This window comes from Salmo salar, chromosome 26, assembly GCF_965601325.2.
Source record: "Salmo salar chromosome 26, fSalSal1, whole genome shotgun sequence".
Classification (NCBI taxonomy): Eukaryota; Metazoa; Chordata; class Actinopteri; order Salmoniformes; family Salmonidae; genus Salmo; species Salmo salar.
The window spans coordinates 27474844-27493758 of record NC_138316.1 but is presented as its reverse complement, the minus strand read 5'-3'; the positions used below and the strand labels follow the sequence as shown (position 1 = coordinate 27493758).

Sequence of the window (18915 nt, the reverse complement as noted above, 5' to 3'; positions counted from 1 at the left end):
TACCTTATTACATATGTATTCAGACCCTTTGCTATGAGACTCAATTGAGCTCAGGTGCATCCTGTTTCCATTGATCATTTTTGAGGTGTTTCTACAACTTGATTGGAGTCCACCTGTGGTAAATTCAATTGATTGGACATGATTTGGAAAGGCATACGCCTGTTTATGTAAGGTCCCACAGTTGACATTGCATGTCAGAGCAAAAACCAAGGCATGAGGTCGAAGGACTTCATAGAGCTCCGAGACGAGGTGTGTCGAGGCACAGATCTGAGGAACGGTACCAAAACAAATCTGCAGCATTGAAGGTCCCCAAGAACACAATGGAAGAAGTTTGGAACCACCAAGACTCTCCTAGAGCTGGCCCCCCGGACAAACTGAGCAATCGGGGGAGAAGGGCCTTGGTCAGGTAGGTGACCAAGAACCCGATGGTCACAATGACAGAGCACTAGAGTTCCTCTGTGGAGATGAGAGAACCTTTCAGAAGGACAACCATCTCTGCAGCACTTCACCAATCAGGCCTTTATGGTAGAGTGGCCAGACGGAACCCACTCCTCAGTGAAAGGCACATGACAGCCCACTTGGAGTTTGCCAAAAGGCACCTAAAGACTCTCAGACCATGAGAAACAAGATTCTCTGGTCTGATTAAACCAAGATTGAACTCTTTGGCCTGAATGCCAAGTGTCATGTCTGCTTCATGTCATGTCATGCTTCACCATGCTTCCTACGGTGAAGCATGGTGGTGACAGCATCTTGCTGTGGGGATGTTTTTCAGCGGCAGGGACTGGGATTCTAGTCAGGATCGAGACAAAGATGAACAGAGCAAAGTACAGAGAGATCCTTGATGAAAACCTGCTCCAGAGTGCTCAGGACCTCAGACTGGGGCGATGGTTCACCTTCCAACAGGACAACGTCCCTAAGCACACAGCCAAAACAACGCAGGAGTGGCTTCGGGACAAGTCTCTGAATGTCCTTGAGTGGTCCAGCCAGAGCCCAGACTTGAACCTGATCGAGCATCTCCGGAGAGACCTGAAAATAGCTGTGCAGCAACGCTCCCCATCCAACCTGACAGAGCTTGAGAGGATCTGCAGAGAAGAATGGGAGAAACTCCACAAACACAGATATGCCAAGCTTGTAGTGTCACCCAAGAAGACTCAAGGCTGTAATCGCTGCCAAATGTGCTTCAACAAAGTACTGAGTAAATGATCTGAATACTTATGTAAATGAGATATTTCTGTTTTTTTATTTTTAATAAATTAGCAACAATTTCAAAAAACAGCTTTTGCTTTGTTATTGTGTGTAGGTTGATGAGGGGGGAAAAACGATTAATTAAATTTAGAATAAGGCTGTAACAAAATGTGGAAAAAGTAAAGCGGTCTGAATACTTTTTTCCGAAGGCACTATACTTGTAGTTCGGGTTGAAATGTAAAGCTTGGTAAAATCACATTGTGGTCTGAGTGTAAGGTTTCATGGATGTCTTGGTGAGTCTGTCACTGCCTGTTGGAGGCCTACTGCTGTCTCCTGGCCATGCAGTCACCATTTGGTTCCCTCTCCTGAGGACACAACTGGCCCATTTCCATAACGTAAGGAGAGGAAGCCCTAATGTAGTCCAGAGTAGCTGGGCGTGTAGAGGACTGGCAGGAACACCAGTAGAGATGGAGGTGTACGCTATAAGGGGATGCCAAAAAGTGGAATAGTCAACCACTATGCCTTTTACCCCTTTGACCCCCTTGCCAACCAACCACAGCCCTGTGGCATTGTGGGTTTAATTGGCCTCCATTTCAGTTCAGCTCCATCATGAGCACTTGTACCCTTTCCCCCTCTCCTGGCTCTCTATCAGCCTCTGTTGGTACTCCTAATGGGACGACGGTGGAGCTGTATTGACATCAGCTAAAGTTATAGGGGGGGTTAATCCGTAAGGAACTAAGGACTCCTCAACTTCCCTACCCCCAAACACACACACATCAACCATTCACCATGGGTAGACTGCTATCATGAATAGAACATTGTACAGATGAGAGACAAATCTCTCCCCTAAATCCCTGTTTCACCCCCTCTCGTAGGCCTGGGGGCAGGCAGGGGTTTGTTTCAGAGAAACGTTGAATAAAGATAATTTAGAAAATGGGCTCCAGCACACTGCAGCCTCTGTAAATCCTCCCTCTGCCGTCCCCCACTCACCCCAAGGCTCCCCTGCTTCTGTTTGTTTTGATTTTGTTCCCAGAAGCTGAGTGGGGGATTTGAAGGAGGGATGAGGGTGAGTTAGAGTTGGACAACTTTGAGATGCATGGCGATGGTTAGACAGATTGGCTGAGCTGAGTTAGGAGGGTCTTACCTCAACTATACAGAATCCCTTTCCCTCCCTTCCGCTTCTAAATGCACCAGTGAAACACACTTTTGAACAATCTAAGGACTGTCTGTTGAGCGTTACATTTTCTAAACAAAATACTTGCTCGTAAGTAAGCATTTCGCTGTAAAGTCTACACCTGTTGTATTCGGCGCATGTGACCAATCAAATTGGATTTAGGTGAAGATGGGAAGGGGACAACTTGGTCAGTCTATTGTCAAAGGAACTATGAATTGAACACAGATTTCCTGTCATGACTTCAAATTCCACTTATCTTGACTCATTCAAACTTAATAGATTACATAACACTTCCATACGGTTTGTTAAGGACCTAGGTAATTATTACTTCCATACGGTTTGTTAAGGACCTAGGTAATTATTACTTCCATACGGTTTGTTAAGGACCTAGGTAATTATTACTTCCATACGGTTTGTTAAGGACCTAGGTAATTATGACTTCCATACGGTTTGTTAAGGACCTAGGTAATTATTACTTCCATACGGTTTGTTAAGGACCTAGGTAATTATTACTTCCATACGGTTTGTTAAGGACCTAGGTAATTATTACTTCCATACGGTTTGTTAAGGACCTGTAAATAAATAATTATTACTTCCATACGGTTTGTTAAGGACCTAGGTAATTATTACTTCCATACGGTTTGTTAAGGACCTAGGTAATTATTACTTCCATACGGTTTGTTAAGGACCTGTAAATAAATAATTATTACTTCCATACGGTTTGTTAAGGACCTAGGTAATTATTACTTCCATACGGTTTGTTAAGGACCTAGGTAATTATTACTTCCATACGGTTTGTTAAGGACCTGTAAATAAATAATTATTACTTCCATATGGTTTGTTAAGGACCTGTAAATAAAGAATTATTACTATGAGCTATTTGTGCCAAGGATTTATATTTACCTACTAACCTGCCTAAAAGGTTATTAGCAGGATTTAGGAGATTGGTAGACACAAAAACACCCATTGCATTCTCACTGTGTTATAAAAATGATACATTTATTAATGTGCTATATTTCCATTGTTATTTCTCTGAAAAGGTCATTGAAGACCAAGAGAACTGAGAAGCACTGTAAGGCAAAACGATCAAATGCACAATCCTACATTCTCAAGAGTCGTGACTGACCTTTTAACACTGACACAGAAAGTGCCATTTACAAGTAATTAGGCACAATTTACCAGGAAGCAGTAACTTAAACCTGAAATGTCTCAAAGAGCACAGAGAGTCCTGGCCTTCTCTTCCAAATAAGATGTATTGTGCAGCCAGACACTTAACATTCCTGCTTGGGTTTCAGTTACACTGGGCCTGATCCCTAAAGTATTACACAATGCTGGTATTATGAAGGGTACACAGCAGTCACACAGTTACTTGTGGTTTCAGCAGCCACAGGAGGCATTCATTTAGATGCAATCACCCTGTTCGAGGACTTGATTTAATATTGTGTCAACAATATATGTCTCAATATTTTTTTTACAAATTCCAGGGAATGATATGAGAAGACAATAGTAGTGAGAGGTCCTGTTTTGTCTTTTCATGTAAAAGTTGCTATTGCCAGGACTACCAGAAATGCAAGTGTATCATTTCAAAGATCAACGCAGTAGACATTCAAAACGATTCAATGTCTGCTGGTCCTTTAGCTTTGCTTGGCAATGGCACAAGTTCACATTCAAAGGCGACACGTGACTTTGGAGCCTGATCCAAAATGACATTTTTCCCTTATTGAACATTCCAGTCTTCTTCTCTAGTTCCAGCACAGTTACATTTGCCTATACTTTAGGTCTGATAGTTTTGGTGTGATGTTTCATTTAGTTGGAGGTTGGGAAACATTCCTACTTTTGAATAACTTACAGGATGTCAAATAAACAGTTTGACTTTTTGACTCACACTTAATCATTTTATTACATAAATTATTTTCCATATATAACAAGTATCCATTATTTCTTTCCACACTGGTTGAGATGACAAATCTACCTGCAGAATTGTTTCAAAAACATTGTTTTTGTACATGTAAACTACTGCCATATTATTCATGGGGTGGTGTATTGACTGCAAAGTCACAATGGACAAAATTGGACACTAATTTACAGCATTAATATATCACATATACATGTAAAACATAGATTCCTTCATTATTTTCTTTTTTATGTATATAATTTAACATCAACATGACAGTTACATTTCCCTATGGACCAGCATCTACCCAAGAAGGTGAAATAAAAAAGAAATGACATTGACGATCATGACAAAAACAAAGATTAGTTTAGAAAAACTTCAAGTGACATCTTGTAAAGATAATGACAAGACACGGGAAGGATTAGCTTAATTAAAAGATAATGAAATAACTTCTTAGCTTTTTCCCTTCTTACTAAATATCTAGGCTAACTGTCAAGCATGTTTCTGTCCTGGAAAGGAACCCATTACACTTTATATGAAATGAATAATAAATGAAACTAGGCCTATTAACAAGTATCTTATGTACTGCTGTTCATAGTAATAAACTGGTATTTGTAATTTTTTCTGAGAAAAAACACTAGTGCCTCTTCTTTTGTCCATATAAGTCTATCATAAGCCCACATTCATCTTGTAGAGGCCAGTCTATAAGGAGAAGGGTGACTTCTTGCTTTCAATAAAGAAAGGGGGAGAGTGGGGGGACATTTTAAATAAAACTATCAAGAGTGGGGGATGTGTCATGGGGGGTAGGGGGGCTGCTGGAGAGGCACTTCAGTTAATTTAACTAGGCCTACTTGATTCCAAACCCTTGTCTGTTCACTGGCAGTTCCCCACAAATATTTGAAGTGTGATGGCTGCAACAATGCAGAGGCCCCTAAAATAGAGAGGAAAGCAAACAGAAACTGGACTGGTCCAATGTTTATCTTAAGTCTTAATAATGCCACACTCCAAGGACCATTGAGACGAAACTAAACAAATAGGCATAAGAGCTTAAAATGTAGCCCAGAAGTAATGGATGCAATGCTCAATGAGGAGTATTGTTACAATGAAGTCAAGTTTGGTTCACTTCTCCTTAAACAATCACTTTATGGATCTTTACACTCAGAACAGTTTCGACCTAGGATATTTCATGAGTAGCCTAGGCCTGGTTTGCAAATTGAATTGGTGGTCTGAATGTCCTGTCCATTCTTGTGTCCCAGATTAAGGCATCACATCAAAATGTGAAAAATCAATTAGGCCCATAGGAGATTACTAGGAGCAAATAGTATTCAGCTACATCAAACCCACGTGCTCATTAGATTGGACCCATCCCCGAGAAGACTGTCCTGTCTGTCCAACTGAGAGGTCACAACAAGAGGCCAAATTCATTTCTCAAAAGAATATCCGTGCAAGAGTGATGCATAATAAGGCCATATAGCTCGACAGCTGCGGGGAACTAGAATTTGAGTCAGGAGGATATATCTCCTCTGTTTTCGAATCATAGTCTTCATCCTCATACATATCGTCCATATCTGCCTGGTCTGAAATAACACTGTGGTCTCCAATCTGGCACAGTTTGCTCATGTTCTCCTTGACTACCTCACAGAACGGCCTTTCCACCCCGTCGCACACACACTGGTTTAGTAGCATGCCATTTGGGATGAATAGCATCTGTTGTATTGTGGCCTTGCACCTGGACGAGCATTTCCTGCCGTTGAAGAGTTGCCCACAGTAAGACAAGTAGGCTGTCAGGGAGGAGTGGCAGCCGGTGTCCTCCTCGCAGCGTTGACGGGCCTCTGTGCATCCTATCCCCCCCGCGTCTCCAGGATACCTCCGGGGGAGGCATGGCTCAATCGCCCGCTTTGCATCCCTACACTCCATGTCCTGACCACAGTCACACCTCTCGAGGTAAGGGCCATTGCGGGTGTGATTCAGTCTTATCAACGCGTTGATACAGTGGCTGGGGCATTGCCTCCTGGTGCCTCTAATGTTTCCTTCACAGGCGGCTAGATACTGGCTATATGCAAGCTCACAGTCTGCCTCCTCATGGCATCGGAGCAGGGCTTGCCAACATATTAACTGGGCATCTAGCACCAACAGCACCGATGAGAAGAGCGCCAGAGCGCTGCACCAACTTTTCATGCTGGAGAGAGCTCTAGTTCGACGATGCGCACATTTCCTCCAGTTAGTGCGGGACAGCAAAGTCTATGATGAATTTAAAACGTAATGTAACTAATAACCCCATTTAGTATGAGGCGTTTATGGTCCAAACATAAATGTGTTTAGTAGGCCTAGCTACAAACCTAAAGATGTCCCTCTGACTCTCCAACACACCATTGACAGTTGTGGAATAACAGTCCGTTTTATGCGGTAGAATGAATCCAGTCTGGGACGGATGAGTAAAAATGTTGTAGTCCTTTGCATAGAGTCAGCTACGCAACAAAGCAACACTATCCTCCGCAAAACTGTCACAGTCGTGTCAGTAAAAAAAGGAACAAAAAGTGACCACATGCGCAGTCCAAAGTTCGGACACCTACTATCCACATTTAGTGCCCTCGTTTGAAAGCATAACTCTTTACTCTTGTTTTCCAAATACGTCCAACTTACTTGGCTTTAAAAAACGTTCATATTTTCCATGTTCTGTATTCCATACTATTTTGGTTGAATTCATTAGGACTGCCTCTTCTCACTGTTGCATTTTCTCTCGCTATGTGTCTTTGTCCCCCTCTTGCAGTTACGCTTCACGCTTCGTTAATCTTTTCCCCACAACACCCCTCCTTTTCCAGAAAAAGAAAGGAAAGTTTTCCTTGCCCCCGCTCCCATTTACAATCCTGGTCAACGATTGGTCGTCATTGAGGAGTTCGTGGGACTCATTTCTATAGCAACGTAGTTTTTGGCAATCTGCTCGTCATACAGGATAAATAAAATGTTTATAAATTTAATGAAACTCACGACCTGTGTGGTCCCCCTTACAAAACACGTCAACGTTTGGGGAGGTAGTGAGTGTGGGGCGCACACAAGCCCCCTAGCAGTCGACAGAAAGCATTCCATTGCTAGAAACTCACATCTGCACCCACTGCTCCAATTTTAAGTGCAGAAAAAACAAATCTGTTCCTTTTTAGCGATAACTCGAGGAGGGAAACCTCTATGAAAACCGTCGCACAGTGAGGGTTTCACTTAAAGTTCTACTAATTGTCGCCCTGTTCACTCTCCCTCACGCTGTTCTTTCTAGTGAGTTTTTAAGCCCTGATTGATAGAACAGAATGGAAGAGAATAGTATTTTCTGGCCCGTTTCACCCCAATTGTGTCAGATTGGCCATGCAGTGGCACAGTGTCTTTCTAGGCTGAAGATTGTTCACGCCCTGCGCCTATCAATAGAGGCAGGTTTCAGCATCAATATATTTTACAGCTCTCCCCTTTCACACCGCACTTGAAAACTACCAATAGCTCAGGCTTCTCTGCTATTGAAATGCTAACTAAAGTGTTTTGAAAAAAGCGATTGGAAAAACCCGTAGCGACACCCGGGCTGTCTAGATATGTCACAAAGCAGTTTCTGGCTGGCTTCTCTCTGAAAAACACTGTACACTTTTGCAAAGAGCCATTGATTCTGCCAGATGGCTGATCTTATTATGACTTCACTGGAAGGTAAAGTTTCCACTAATAATGGTTATAATAAAAAAATAATAATAATAACATCATTATAAAGGTTAACTTAAGAACGTGGTTATAACAATGGTTATAACAACTGTAACATAATCATTTGGCCTTTCAGTATTGTAATGCTAATAATTTTATGATAATAATTAGGGGCTAATATGGATTTTGGATTAAATTCCGTTTGTCATTAATTCAACAATCACTAATCAACAAACATTCCGATGACGTTGTATTTTTGTCTCCACCTAGTGTTCAGAACATTAGGTTTTGGTTTTACAGCCTCAAACGATGGCTACTGTAAATTATATGTTAGAAATCTTCCGTCCTGGAGTTTCTGACCAGATGGTCAGACTGGCTGGATAACAAATGCAGAAACATGACGCATACATCATAAAAATCTGTTTATTATGGTTTCAACAGTCAGTCAAAAATCAATACGTTTCATACAGCATTGAACAACAAAGATGATGTAAAAGAAGCAAAGAGTGGACAGGAAACAGAAACATAATGAAGAACATGTCTCTTCCTGAAATATCATCATGAGATCAACCTGAATCCCCCCATAGGGTGACTGGAAATGAAAGAAAGTCTTGCTGTTGGCTTTAAAGTATCATTGCAGGTCACACACTTTAATACAGATAGATATGTATAGGTGATCAGACTGTAAGACTTGAGTAAGAATTCATTATATTCACACTTGTTGGTTTTGCTTCATGGAACTGACAAGAAAGCACAAAGTAGCTATCACATAAAACAAGCTTCTAAGGCATGTCCACCATCCTTTCTTCAAATGCAATTACTGTAATGTCACGAAAGGACTGTTCAACTATTACAAGACACGAACCACTGTATTTAAGAAATATATACTGTATATTACTGTAATACAAATAAGGTTGACAAACCCCTTTCCCGCTCTCACCTGCGTCTTTATTTAGTGATACAACAACAAATCAGACAAATACCAAGTACTACATGTTCATATATGTGTTCATATATGTTCATAGTATTGTGTACTTATTAAACACTATGACCAGCACTCAGCCAGAGGATGACATTTTCAAAGACAGCATTTGACATATCATAGCAGTTAAATGACACCAAACCACCAGCACAAAACAACACTGAGATGGAGAGGTCAGGGGTCAATATGAGGACAGGTTAAAGGCTAGAGTTGAAAGGTTAGATGGGTTGGCATCACAGAGGACGAGCTGTCTCTTAGCAAGGCCCCAACGAGTTAATGACCATAGACTAGATGGACAACAGCACAGGCTAACCGCAAATACATTTACACCTGCGACAGACACTTGGTTTGTAATGTACTGAATGTGGTCCCAAGACAAGAAAGTTGGATTTAGTCTCACACTTAATATGACTAGTTGATATACTTTGTGCCATTGTCTAAATGATTTTCTGCGAAGGGTCTTTGGCATAAGACTAATACTCTGATTCCCCCACAGCAGACAGTGTTTACTCTGATTCCCCCACAGTTTAGACAGTGTTTACTCTGATTCCCCCACAGCTTAGACAGTGTTTACTCTGATTCCCCCACAGCTTAGACAGTGTTTACTCTGATTCCCCCACAGCTTAAACAGTGTTTACTCTGATTCCCCCACAGTTTAGACAGTGTTTACTCTGATTCCCCAACAGTTTAGACAGTGTTTACTCTGATTCCCCCACAGCTTAGACAGTGTTTACTCTGATTCCCCAGCAGCTTAGACAGTGTTTACTCTGATTCCCCAACAGCTTAGACAGTGTTTACTCTGATTCCCCCACAGTTTAGACAGTGTTTACTCTGATTCCCCCACAGCTTAGACAGTGTTTACTCTGATTCCCCAACAGTTTAGACAGTGTTTACTCTGATTCCCCAACAGCTTAGACAGTGTTTACTCTGATTCCCCAACAGCTTAGACAGTGTTTACTCTGATTCCCCCACAGCTTAAACAGTGTTTACTCTGATTCCCCAACAGCTTAGACAGTGTTTACTCTGATTCCCCAACAGCTTAGACAGTGTTTACTCTGATTCCCCCACAGCTTAAACAGTGTTTACTCTGATTCCCCAACAGCTTAGACAGTGTTTACTCTGATTCCCCAACAGCTTAGACAGTGTTTACTCTGATTCCCCCACAGCTTAGACAGTGTTTACTCTGATTCCCCCACAGTTTAGACAGTGTTTACTCTGATTCCCCAACAGTTTAGACAGTGTTTACTCTGATTCCCCCACAGCTTAGACAGTGTTTACTCTGATTCCCCCACAGTTTAGACAGTGTTTACTCTGATTCCCCAACAGTTTAGACAGTGTTTACTCTGATTCCCCAACAGCTTAGACAGTGTTTACTCAGATTCCTTGGCCAGAAGCTGCTGCAGTATGTTTGTGTGTGTGAGGCGGTGTTGACTGTATGTGTGTGTATTCAAAGCAACATGACTATCAACGTTTGTACATGGTCATAGATCATATCTTACACAGATTCTTTGTTGTACAGATAAAGAGAGTAAGGGAGGGAGAGATAGAGAGAGAGCAGGAATTCAGTCAGCCAGCCAGATCACATGAGATTGCACTTCTCAGCAGACTGTTTGAGGTCTTCCAGCGTGGCCTGGGCCTTGTCCTTCAGCTGGTCCATGTCCACATTCTGGATGTTGGTCAGCTGGCCCAGGACAGATGTTTTGGACGCCTCCTCCTTGTTGTCGTCAGCGATCATCTTGGCTAGCTCTGTGGGCAGCTCCACGTCATCCCCCGCCTGCTGGATCTGAGTGTCATCCAGCTCATTCTGGGTCGCACACACAAACACACACACACACACACACAGGCCAGTGGGAGAGGGTGTAGGGAGCGAGGGCAAAGGAAAGGGAGAGGAATGAGATGATTGAGACAAAGGGAGAAAGGAAAGAGAGTACAAACAGAACACATTTGGATGGTGTTTTTGCTTCAAGGACACAACCTAGATCTGACCCTGTAATAACTGTAATAACATGTAGTAAGAAAATGCTTGAATCAAACATGCAGAATCAGTAATGGATGTACCTTTGGCAGTCTGTATTTGTCCCGGAAGTGACTTCTAACTGTTGCCCGCTCAGCTTTCTTCTGCGCAAAACTAGCATCTCTTTCCTGCCTGGGGAAAACCAGAGAGAAAATGGTTAACAGCGGATGAAATAGTGTCGCTGCATGTAAACACACACACACACATAACGTCTGCAAAGGTGGGATAATCTCGAGGCTTTACTCAAGTTGATGCTTCATAACGAACGTCTCTTTCAGTCCACCTCCATAATTAGACTGAAGGATTAAGGATTTAACAGCATTAGTGGCAATGTGAGGACAGATGCTATAATGATCATTTAATTCATCCATAAGGCTTTTTGTAATGTAAACATGTCATGGTCTTTAGTATGGAACGTTGTTAGATTTGTTTGTAATGCGATGTATCACAAATGCACAAATTCATTGGTTACTATTAACCACATAGCTCAGCCATCGCGGTTAGAGTGTTGGGCCAGTAATGAAAAGGTCGCTGCTTCGAATACCTGAGCCGATAAGGTGAAAAATCTTTCGATGTGCCCTTGAGCCAAGCACTTAACCCAAATTTGCTCCAGGGCGCCGTGCTACTATGGCAGACCCTGTAAACAACACGTTTCACTGCACCTATCTGGTATATGTGAAAATATTAGATTTTTATGCCAATGTGGATCTCATAGTGAGGGCTGAAAGAAAAGAACACAGGGAGCCCTCTGCTGAGCTGCACTCTGACTCAAGAGTGCAGGCCAACAGAAGGTGGACAAGCAGCAGTATCACCTGGGGGTAGAGGAAGAGGGAGGGAGGGAGGGAGGGAGGGAGGGAGGGAGGGAGGGAGGGAGGGAGGGAGGGAGGGAGGGAGGGAGGGAGGGAGGGAGGGAGGGAGAACAACAGAGAGAGGCTTTGCTCTTGCAGTGAGATCCAGATGCAGTCTACTGCCGGTCCACTGCTCTACTGGGGAATTATATTCAGACTTCTGGGATGTAGAGCAGCATTGACTGAATGACCGATTGAATGACCGACTGACTGACTGACTGACTGACTCACTGACTGACTAGCACTCACCTATTTCTACAGCTGCCAACTTAGTGAACCCACAGAAACCTAGGATCACACCACTCTACAGAACTCTACACCCTTCCAACCCAGAGCCTAGGATCACACCACTCTACAGAACTCTTCACTCTTCCAACCCAGAGCCTAGGATCACACCACTCTACAGAACTCTTCACTCTTCCAACCCAGAGCCTAGGACAACACCACTCTACAGAACTCTACACCCTTCCAACCCAGAGCCTAGGACCACACCACTCTACAGAACTCTACACCCTTCAAACCCAGAGCCTAGGACCACACCACTCTACAGAACTCTAAACCCTCTGAACTCAGAACCTAGGACCACACCACTCTACAGAACACTACACCCTTCCAACCCAGAACTTAGGATGATACCACTCTACAGAACTCTACACCCTCCCAACCCAGAACCTAGGACAACACCACTCTACAGAACTCTACACCCTTCCAACCCAGAGCCTAGGACAACATCACTCTACAGAACTCTACACCCTCTGAACTCAGAATCTAGGACAACACCACTCTACAGAACTCTACACCCTCTGAACTCAGAACCTGGGACCACACCACTCTACAGAACTCTACAGCCTCTGAACTCAGAATCTAGGACAACACCACTCTACAGAACTCTACAACCTTCCAACCCAAAGCCTAGGACAACACCACTCTACAGAACTCTACACCCTTCCAACCCAGAACTTAGGACGACACCACTCTACAGAACTCTACACCCTCCCAACCCAGAACCTAAGACAACACCACTCTACAGAACTCTACACCCTTCCAACCCAGAGCCTAGGACAACACCACTCTACAGAACTCTACACCCTCTGAACTCAGAATCTAGGACAACACCACTCTACAGAACTCTACACCCTCTGAACTCAGAACCTGGGACCACACCACTCTACAGAACTCTACAGCCTCTGAACTCAGAATCTAGGACAACACCACTCTACAGAACTCTACACCCTCTGAACTCAGAATCTAGGACCACATCACTCTACAGAACTCTACACCCTCTGAACTCAGAATCTAGGACCACACCACTTTTTAGAACTCTACACCCTCTGAACCCAGAACCTAGGACCACACCACTCTATAGAACTCTACACCCTCTGAACTCAGAACCTAGGACAACAGAACTCTACACCCTCTGAACTCAGAACCTAGGACCACACCCCTCTACAGAACTCTACACCCTCTACACCCACTGAACCCAGAACCACACCACTCTACAGAACTCTACACCCTCTGAACTCAGAACCTAGGACAACACCACTCTACAGAACTCTACACCCTCTGAACTCAGAACCTAGGACCACACCACTCTATATAACTCTACACCCTCTGAACTCAGAATCTAGGACCACACCACTCTACAGAACTCTACACCCTCTGAACCCAGAACCTAGGACCACACCACTCTACAGAACTCTACACCCTCTGAACTCAGAACCTAGGACAACACCAGTCTACAGAACTCTACACCCTCTGAACTCAGAATCTAGGACAACACCACTCTACAGAACTCTACACCCTCTGAACTCAGAATCTAGGACAACACCACTCTACAGAACTCTACACCCTCTGAACTCAGAATCTAGGACAACACCACTCTACAGAACTCTACAACCTTCCAACCCAGAGCCTAGGACAACACCACTCTACAGAACTCTACACCCTTCCAACCCAGAACTTAGGACGACACCACTCTACAGAACTCTACACCCTCCCAACCCAGAACCTAAGACAACACCACTCTACAGAACTCTACACCCTTCCAACCCAGAGCCTAGGACAACACCACTCTACAGAACTCTACACCCTCTGAACTCAGAATCTAGGACAACACCACTCTACAGAACTCTACACCCTCTGAACTCAGAACCTGGGACCACACCACTCTACAGAACTCTACAGCCTCTGAACTCAGAATCTAGGACAACACCACTCTACAGAACTCTACACCCTCTGAACCCAGAACCTAGGACCACTCTACAGAACTCTACACCCTCTGAACCCAGAATCTAGGACAACACCACTCTACAGAACTCTACACCCTCTGAACCCAGAATCTAGGACCACACCACTCTACAGAACTCTACACCCTCTGAACTCAGAATCTAGGACCACACCACTCTTTAGAACTCTACACCCTCTGAACCTAGGACCACACCACTCTACACCCTCTGAACCCAGAACCTAGGACCACACCACTCTATAGAACTCTACACCCTCTGAACTCAGAACCTAGGACAACACCACTCTACAGAACTCTACACCCTCTGAACTCAGAACCTAGGACCACACAACTCTACACAACTCTACACCCTCTGAACCCAGAACCTATGACCACACCACTCTATAGAACTCTACACCCTCTGAACTCAGAACCTAGGACAGCACCACTCTACAGAACTCTACACTCTCTGAACTCAGAACCTAGGACCACACCACTCTATAGAACTCTACACCCCCTGAACTCAGAATCTAGGATTACTCCACTCCAGAACACTGACTGACTAGCACACCTCCTTTTACAGCTGCCAAACCAGTGAATCTACCCAACCTTGGATCACCTCACTCTACAGCACACCCAGACACCACAACACCCCATCACCATGTCCTCTACCCTACACCACCATACACATTTCATCATACTGCAAGCCTTATGTTGAGGTAAATCAGATATTTATACTTCACCACCACGTACAGCAATACTGCAATACTACCCATCTGGTAACTCCAGCAGAGGGCAGACAAGAGACAGTTTGTGTTTTCCGTGGCAGCCCTCTTAGTATTACTCAAATAATCTTTGTCCCTAATTTCCCAATAATCAGATTGAAACCCACACTGAAAATGTGATTTAAACACCTGAATAGGATTTAACTCTTTCAAAAGACAAGACTAGACCGACACCTTGCACCAAACATTCTGAAGCTGACTCCATGAACCGAGGTGATATCATGTGACCTATGTGATCATGCCAACAGTGTGGTCTGAATGACAGCATGACATCATAATGCATACATACAGTACTGTAAACAATGGCATGATACATGTGCATGGCCAATGACAAGGTCATATCCCTATCATGCAGGGGATGCAGGGCCAGCCCTGGGCATAAGCAACATAGGTGGTCACATAGGGCCCCATCAGCAGTTTTCCTCTTGTTATGTCAGTCACTGACAGTCACTCAATTAGCTCATGTCAGCTAATATTTTTTAGATTGGCAAATTAGTCTACCCAGCTATGTAAACTTGTAGTAATCATGGCCGAATTACCAACCGAGCACGAAGGGTGATCTCCAGGGGGCCCCAATTGATTTTGTTAGTCACTCTCATTCAGATATCATATAAACATGGGAAAATTCATGGCAAAATGTATAGAATTTCAGGAAATTTGCTTTAAAATTTTACATTTTTCTCTTCGCTCCATGGAAAAATGCAAAACACCTGCTTTAAAACTTCAAAATGTTCTCTCCGCTGTCAAGAGGGGGGCACTAAAATGTTTTGCCCGTGAGGTTGGGGCCCTCCCAACCAAATCTCGCCTTGGTCCCCCAAAAGGCTAGGGCTGGCCCTGAGGGGATATATGCTGAGTGTACAAAACATCAAGAACACCTTCCTAATATTGAGTTGCACCCCCTTTTGCCCTCAGAACAGCCTCAATGCGTCGGGGCATGGACTCTACAAGGTATCGAAAGCGTTCCACAGGGATGCTTCCCACAGTTGGCTGGATGTCCTTTGGGTGGTGGACCATTGTTGATACACATGGAAAAGTGTTGACTGTGAAAACCCAGCAGCTTTGCAGTTCTTGACACAAACTGATGCACCTGGCACCTACTACCATACCCCGTTCAAAGGCACTTAAATATTTTGCTATTCCCTTTCACCCTCTGAATGGCAGAAATACACAATCCATGTCTCAATTGTCTCAAGGCTTAAAAATCATTCTTTAACCTGTCTCCTCCCCTTCATCTACACTGATTGAAGTGGATTTAACAAGTCACATCAATAAGGGATCATAGCTTTCACCTGGTCAGTCTATGTCATGGAAAGAACAGGCGTTCTTAATGTTTTGTTCACTCAGTGTATTTTCACAGTGGCATTACTGTTATCTTGCCCACTGTGAATGAACATGAGCATGTAAACCACCACACAGCAGCACATAAGCCAGCTCTCTGTGACAGCCAATGGCACTGAGATGACGAGTCCTGTGTCTTCTCCTCTCAAGGGCATCATATAACCAGGGGATGTCATTGTGACTACTGTGCCTGATAACATGATTATATATGACATGCCACTGCAAACAACCCCATTCCAACAACCCTATTCTCCTTGGATTATACACAGCACTGACACCAGACTTTGTGTTATGATCTATTGTATGGCAGAAGCCACATTATAATAGCTCACCTCCCCTGAAGCTCAGTGTAATGTATGATGGTATGGGATTGAGGTCAAAGTGGGCTGTGGACAGTTGAGGCTAGTCTCTGAGGGGAGTCAGTGGATGCTCCACCATGTCTGACATGTCAACAGTAAACAGGCTGTTTGTCCTGGAGCCTGGAGCCATGTGACCTTAAGCCAGGGTAATGCCCTGTAGTACTACCCATTTCTTTTTAATGAAGTATACTTTTCATACAGATACAGGTGTGTGTGGAGGCACTGTGCATGATAAGATACATTTCAAGGGTATTTTTTTAACAGGACAAGATATATGTTCAGATTTATGAGCTTTTGTAGAGTCATCTGTTTCAAACCTTGACATCTTCTCCTCTCACATAGGGGAATTTGGAGTAAAGTCAATTCAATTATCAGAGGTTTTATGATATGGACAGAGGACAGTCTATGGCTATGGCAATGGGTTTCTTTGTTATACCCAGATAAAAAAAATACATTTCAAGATCAGAGATACTCACATCAGACTAATTTATTCTGTTGAGGTGTCTACTCTTTGTGAAGAAAATTAAGATGGAGGCCTACATCACAGGTACATGCATGAAAGGGGGGGGGGGGACTATTTGGAGAGCTCATTGAGGATGATATTCAAAATGTTACATCAATACATTTTTAGATAAATTGGACATAAAAGTAACTGAATTCATGTTCTAGAATGAATCTGAGGACATTTATCAACCTGAAGCATTAGTATATGCCTATTGGAAAACGAGTCCGTTTTACAATATAATTGGGAATTAAACTCACTGTGATTACTTACACATTTTTGTTTCTAGGCTATTGCAAGAATTCCAATGGAAAACCGTCCTGTATAGCCTAATTATTGAAACCTGAAAGAAAACTAATTTATCGAGTGTAGCAGCTCGGGAGCACGCCGTAGATTCCACTGATGCGTAAAATAGTGCATGGCGCACTGTGGCTAGTAAAGGCACGCGCTCAGCAGCGTCTTTACATTGGACATTACACATTATAAACGCCGCTTTATAGTACGCGACCCTTTCAAAATCTATAGGCTATCAAATTGATCGATACACTTGGGTTTGTTCTTACTTTTCCTCCTCTAACTGTTGTTGATATTGTTCAAATTCCTCCTGGGTCATTCCTGCCGCTGCGGCTTCGGATTTCTCTCCTTCGGGCTTTTCCTCAGTCAAACCCCCAGTCAGGTTCTTCACATGCCCTCCCACCATTTGTTTCACCATAAAAGCCATATTTCTGCCTCTTAAGAGTCCGTTAACTGACCGGGTCAGAACGTGGACGTTTGATGCGCTCTTGATGAAAGCTGAGTAAATCAATGGATATCCACCAAAGCTTCTCAAAAATATATAAAGTCAACACAATCATCCAAATGTTTTACTCTCGACACTCTGTCTCGCACCGCTGTGAGGGATTGAGAACCTACGCGTTTCAGCACCAGTGCCAATGGACAGCTCCGCGTTGAGGATGGAGGTTAGCAAGAGAGGACGTGGCTGCACAAATATCTGAGACAATACATTTGACTCTCAACTCTACCAATCGTGTTTTTTCCCCAAAACCAACCTCCACTCCCTCTGCCCAATCCCACGGATCGCTGGATTAAGCGTGCGCTTTCACGATGCGCCCTAGCGCCACACGTGGGTTCCCGTGATTCGCCGTCTGATTTTACTCACTATTGAGTCAGACAGGCGCTCCTCACATTCACAACGGACTCCGGCAGACACAGACACACGTGACGAGTCAACTACAGTGTCTGCTAGCTGTTTTGTACGGTTTTGATGCCCGTGCGTCTTTGGAGTCATTTTGTGCGCTTTTTGGTTGTTGTGAAAATCAAAGGGTTTCCAAACGCACTTATGTCATATGAAATAAGCCGATCCAATTTGAAGAAATACATCACTTATTATTCTTTTTGCATCATTTGTCCTGTGTAGTATAGTCTAATACTATTTTTATTCAAATGTTAATGTGGAATATCATCTGTTTTCCACTGAGCGCACATAAACATGTGTCTCATATGGAGTGGGGGTGGGCAGTTGTCTGCTGCTCAGGGAAAGAGAGAGAGAGAAAGAGAGCAAGAGAGAGAGAGAGAGAGAGCAGCTCCTGCAGGCAAACTGGTGTGCAATTGCATTTACATTTACATTTTTTACATTTTAGTCATTTAGCAGACGCTCTTATCCAGAGCGACTTACAGTAGTGAATGCATACATTTCATACAATTTTTTTTTGTATTGCACAAACCTCAATAAACAGTTGTCCATGCCCCTGATAAAGGCTATTTTGCTTTATGGTTTACACACAGACCACACATTCACATCACTCAGATCTATTTGATCCTTCACCGCCAGGTCATTAACAGTGTGTCTCACCTAACCTATCTCCATACGCAACAGTACAGGAAAAGGGTATCGTGTTACAGATTAATGAGACCAATTAGAGATCAGAATGGGTCCTT

The 18915-nt window shown here is 43.5% G+C and overlaps 2 protein-coding genes across 2 annotated transcripts; both read right to left on the bottom strand.

The window, feature by feature from the left end:
• Window positions 1–3337: 3337 nt before the first annotated feature.
• On the bottom strand, window positions 3338–7545 carry LOC106594537 (growth arrest-specific protein 1). Its single transcript, XM_014185904.3, has one exon. It carries the CDS (start codon window positions 6429–6431, stop codon window positions 5682–5684), a length of 750 nt encoding a protein of 249 aa, XP_014041379.2. The 5' UTR covers window positions 6432–7545; the 3' UTR covers window positions 3338–5681.
• A 789-nt stretch (window positions 7546–8334) lies between these two features.
• Window positions 8335–18130, bottom strand: LOC106587555 (complexin-3). The gene is made up of 3 exons (XM_014176057.3): window positions 17541–18130; window positions 10966–11053; window positions 8335–10711 (listed from the first exon to the last, which is right to left on the bottom strand). Exons 1-3 carry the CDS (start codon window positions 17696–17698, stop codon window positions 10487–10489), a joined length of 471 nt encoding a protein of 156 aa, XP_014031532.1. The 5' UTR covers window positions 17699–18130; the 3' UTR covers window positions 8335–10486.
• Between the last annotated feature and the right edge of the window lie 785 nt (window positions 18131–18915).

What these genes read in the sequence shown, in the direction of transcription:
- LOC106587555 (XM_014176057.3), bottom strand. Translation starts at nt 17,698, where the DNA reads ATGGCTTTTATGGTGAAACAAATGGTGGGAGGGCATGTGAAGAACCTG. An exon ending in CAACAGTTAGAGGAGGAAAA is followed by an intron (nt 11,054 to 17,540) that starts GTAAGAACAAAC and finishes GGTTTTCCCCAG; the next exon opens with GCAGGAAAGAGATGCTAGTT. An exon ending in ACAAATACAGACTGCCAAAG is followed by an intron (nt 10,712 to 10,965) that starts GTACATCCATTA and finishes TGTGCGACCCAG; the next exon opens with AATGAGCTGGATGACACTCA.
- LOC106594537 (XM_014185904.3), bottom strand. Translation starts at nt 6,431, where the DNA reads ATGAAAAGTTGGTGCAGCGCTCTGGCGCTCTTCTCATCGGTGCTGTTG.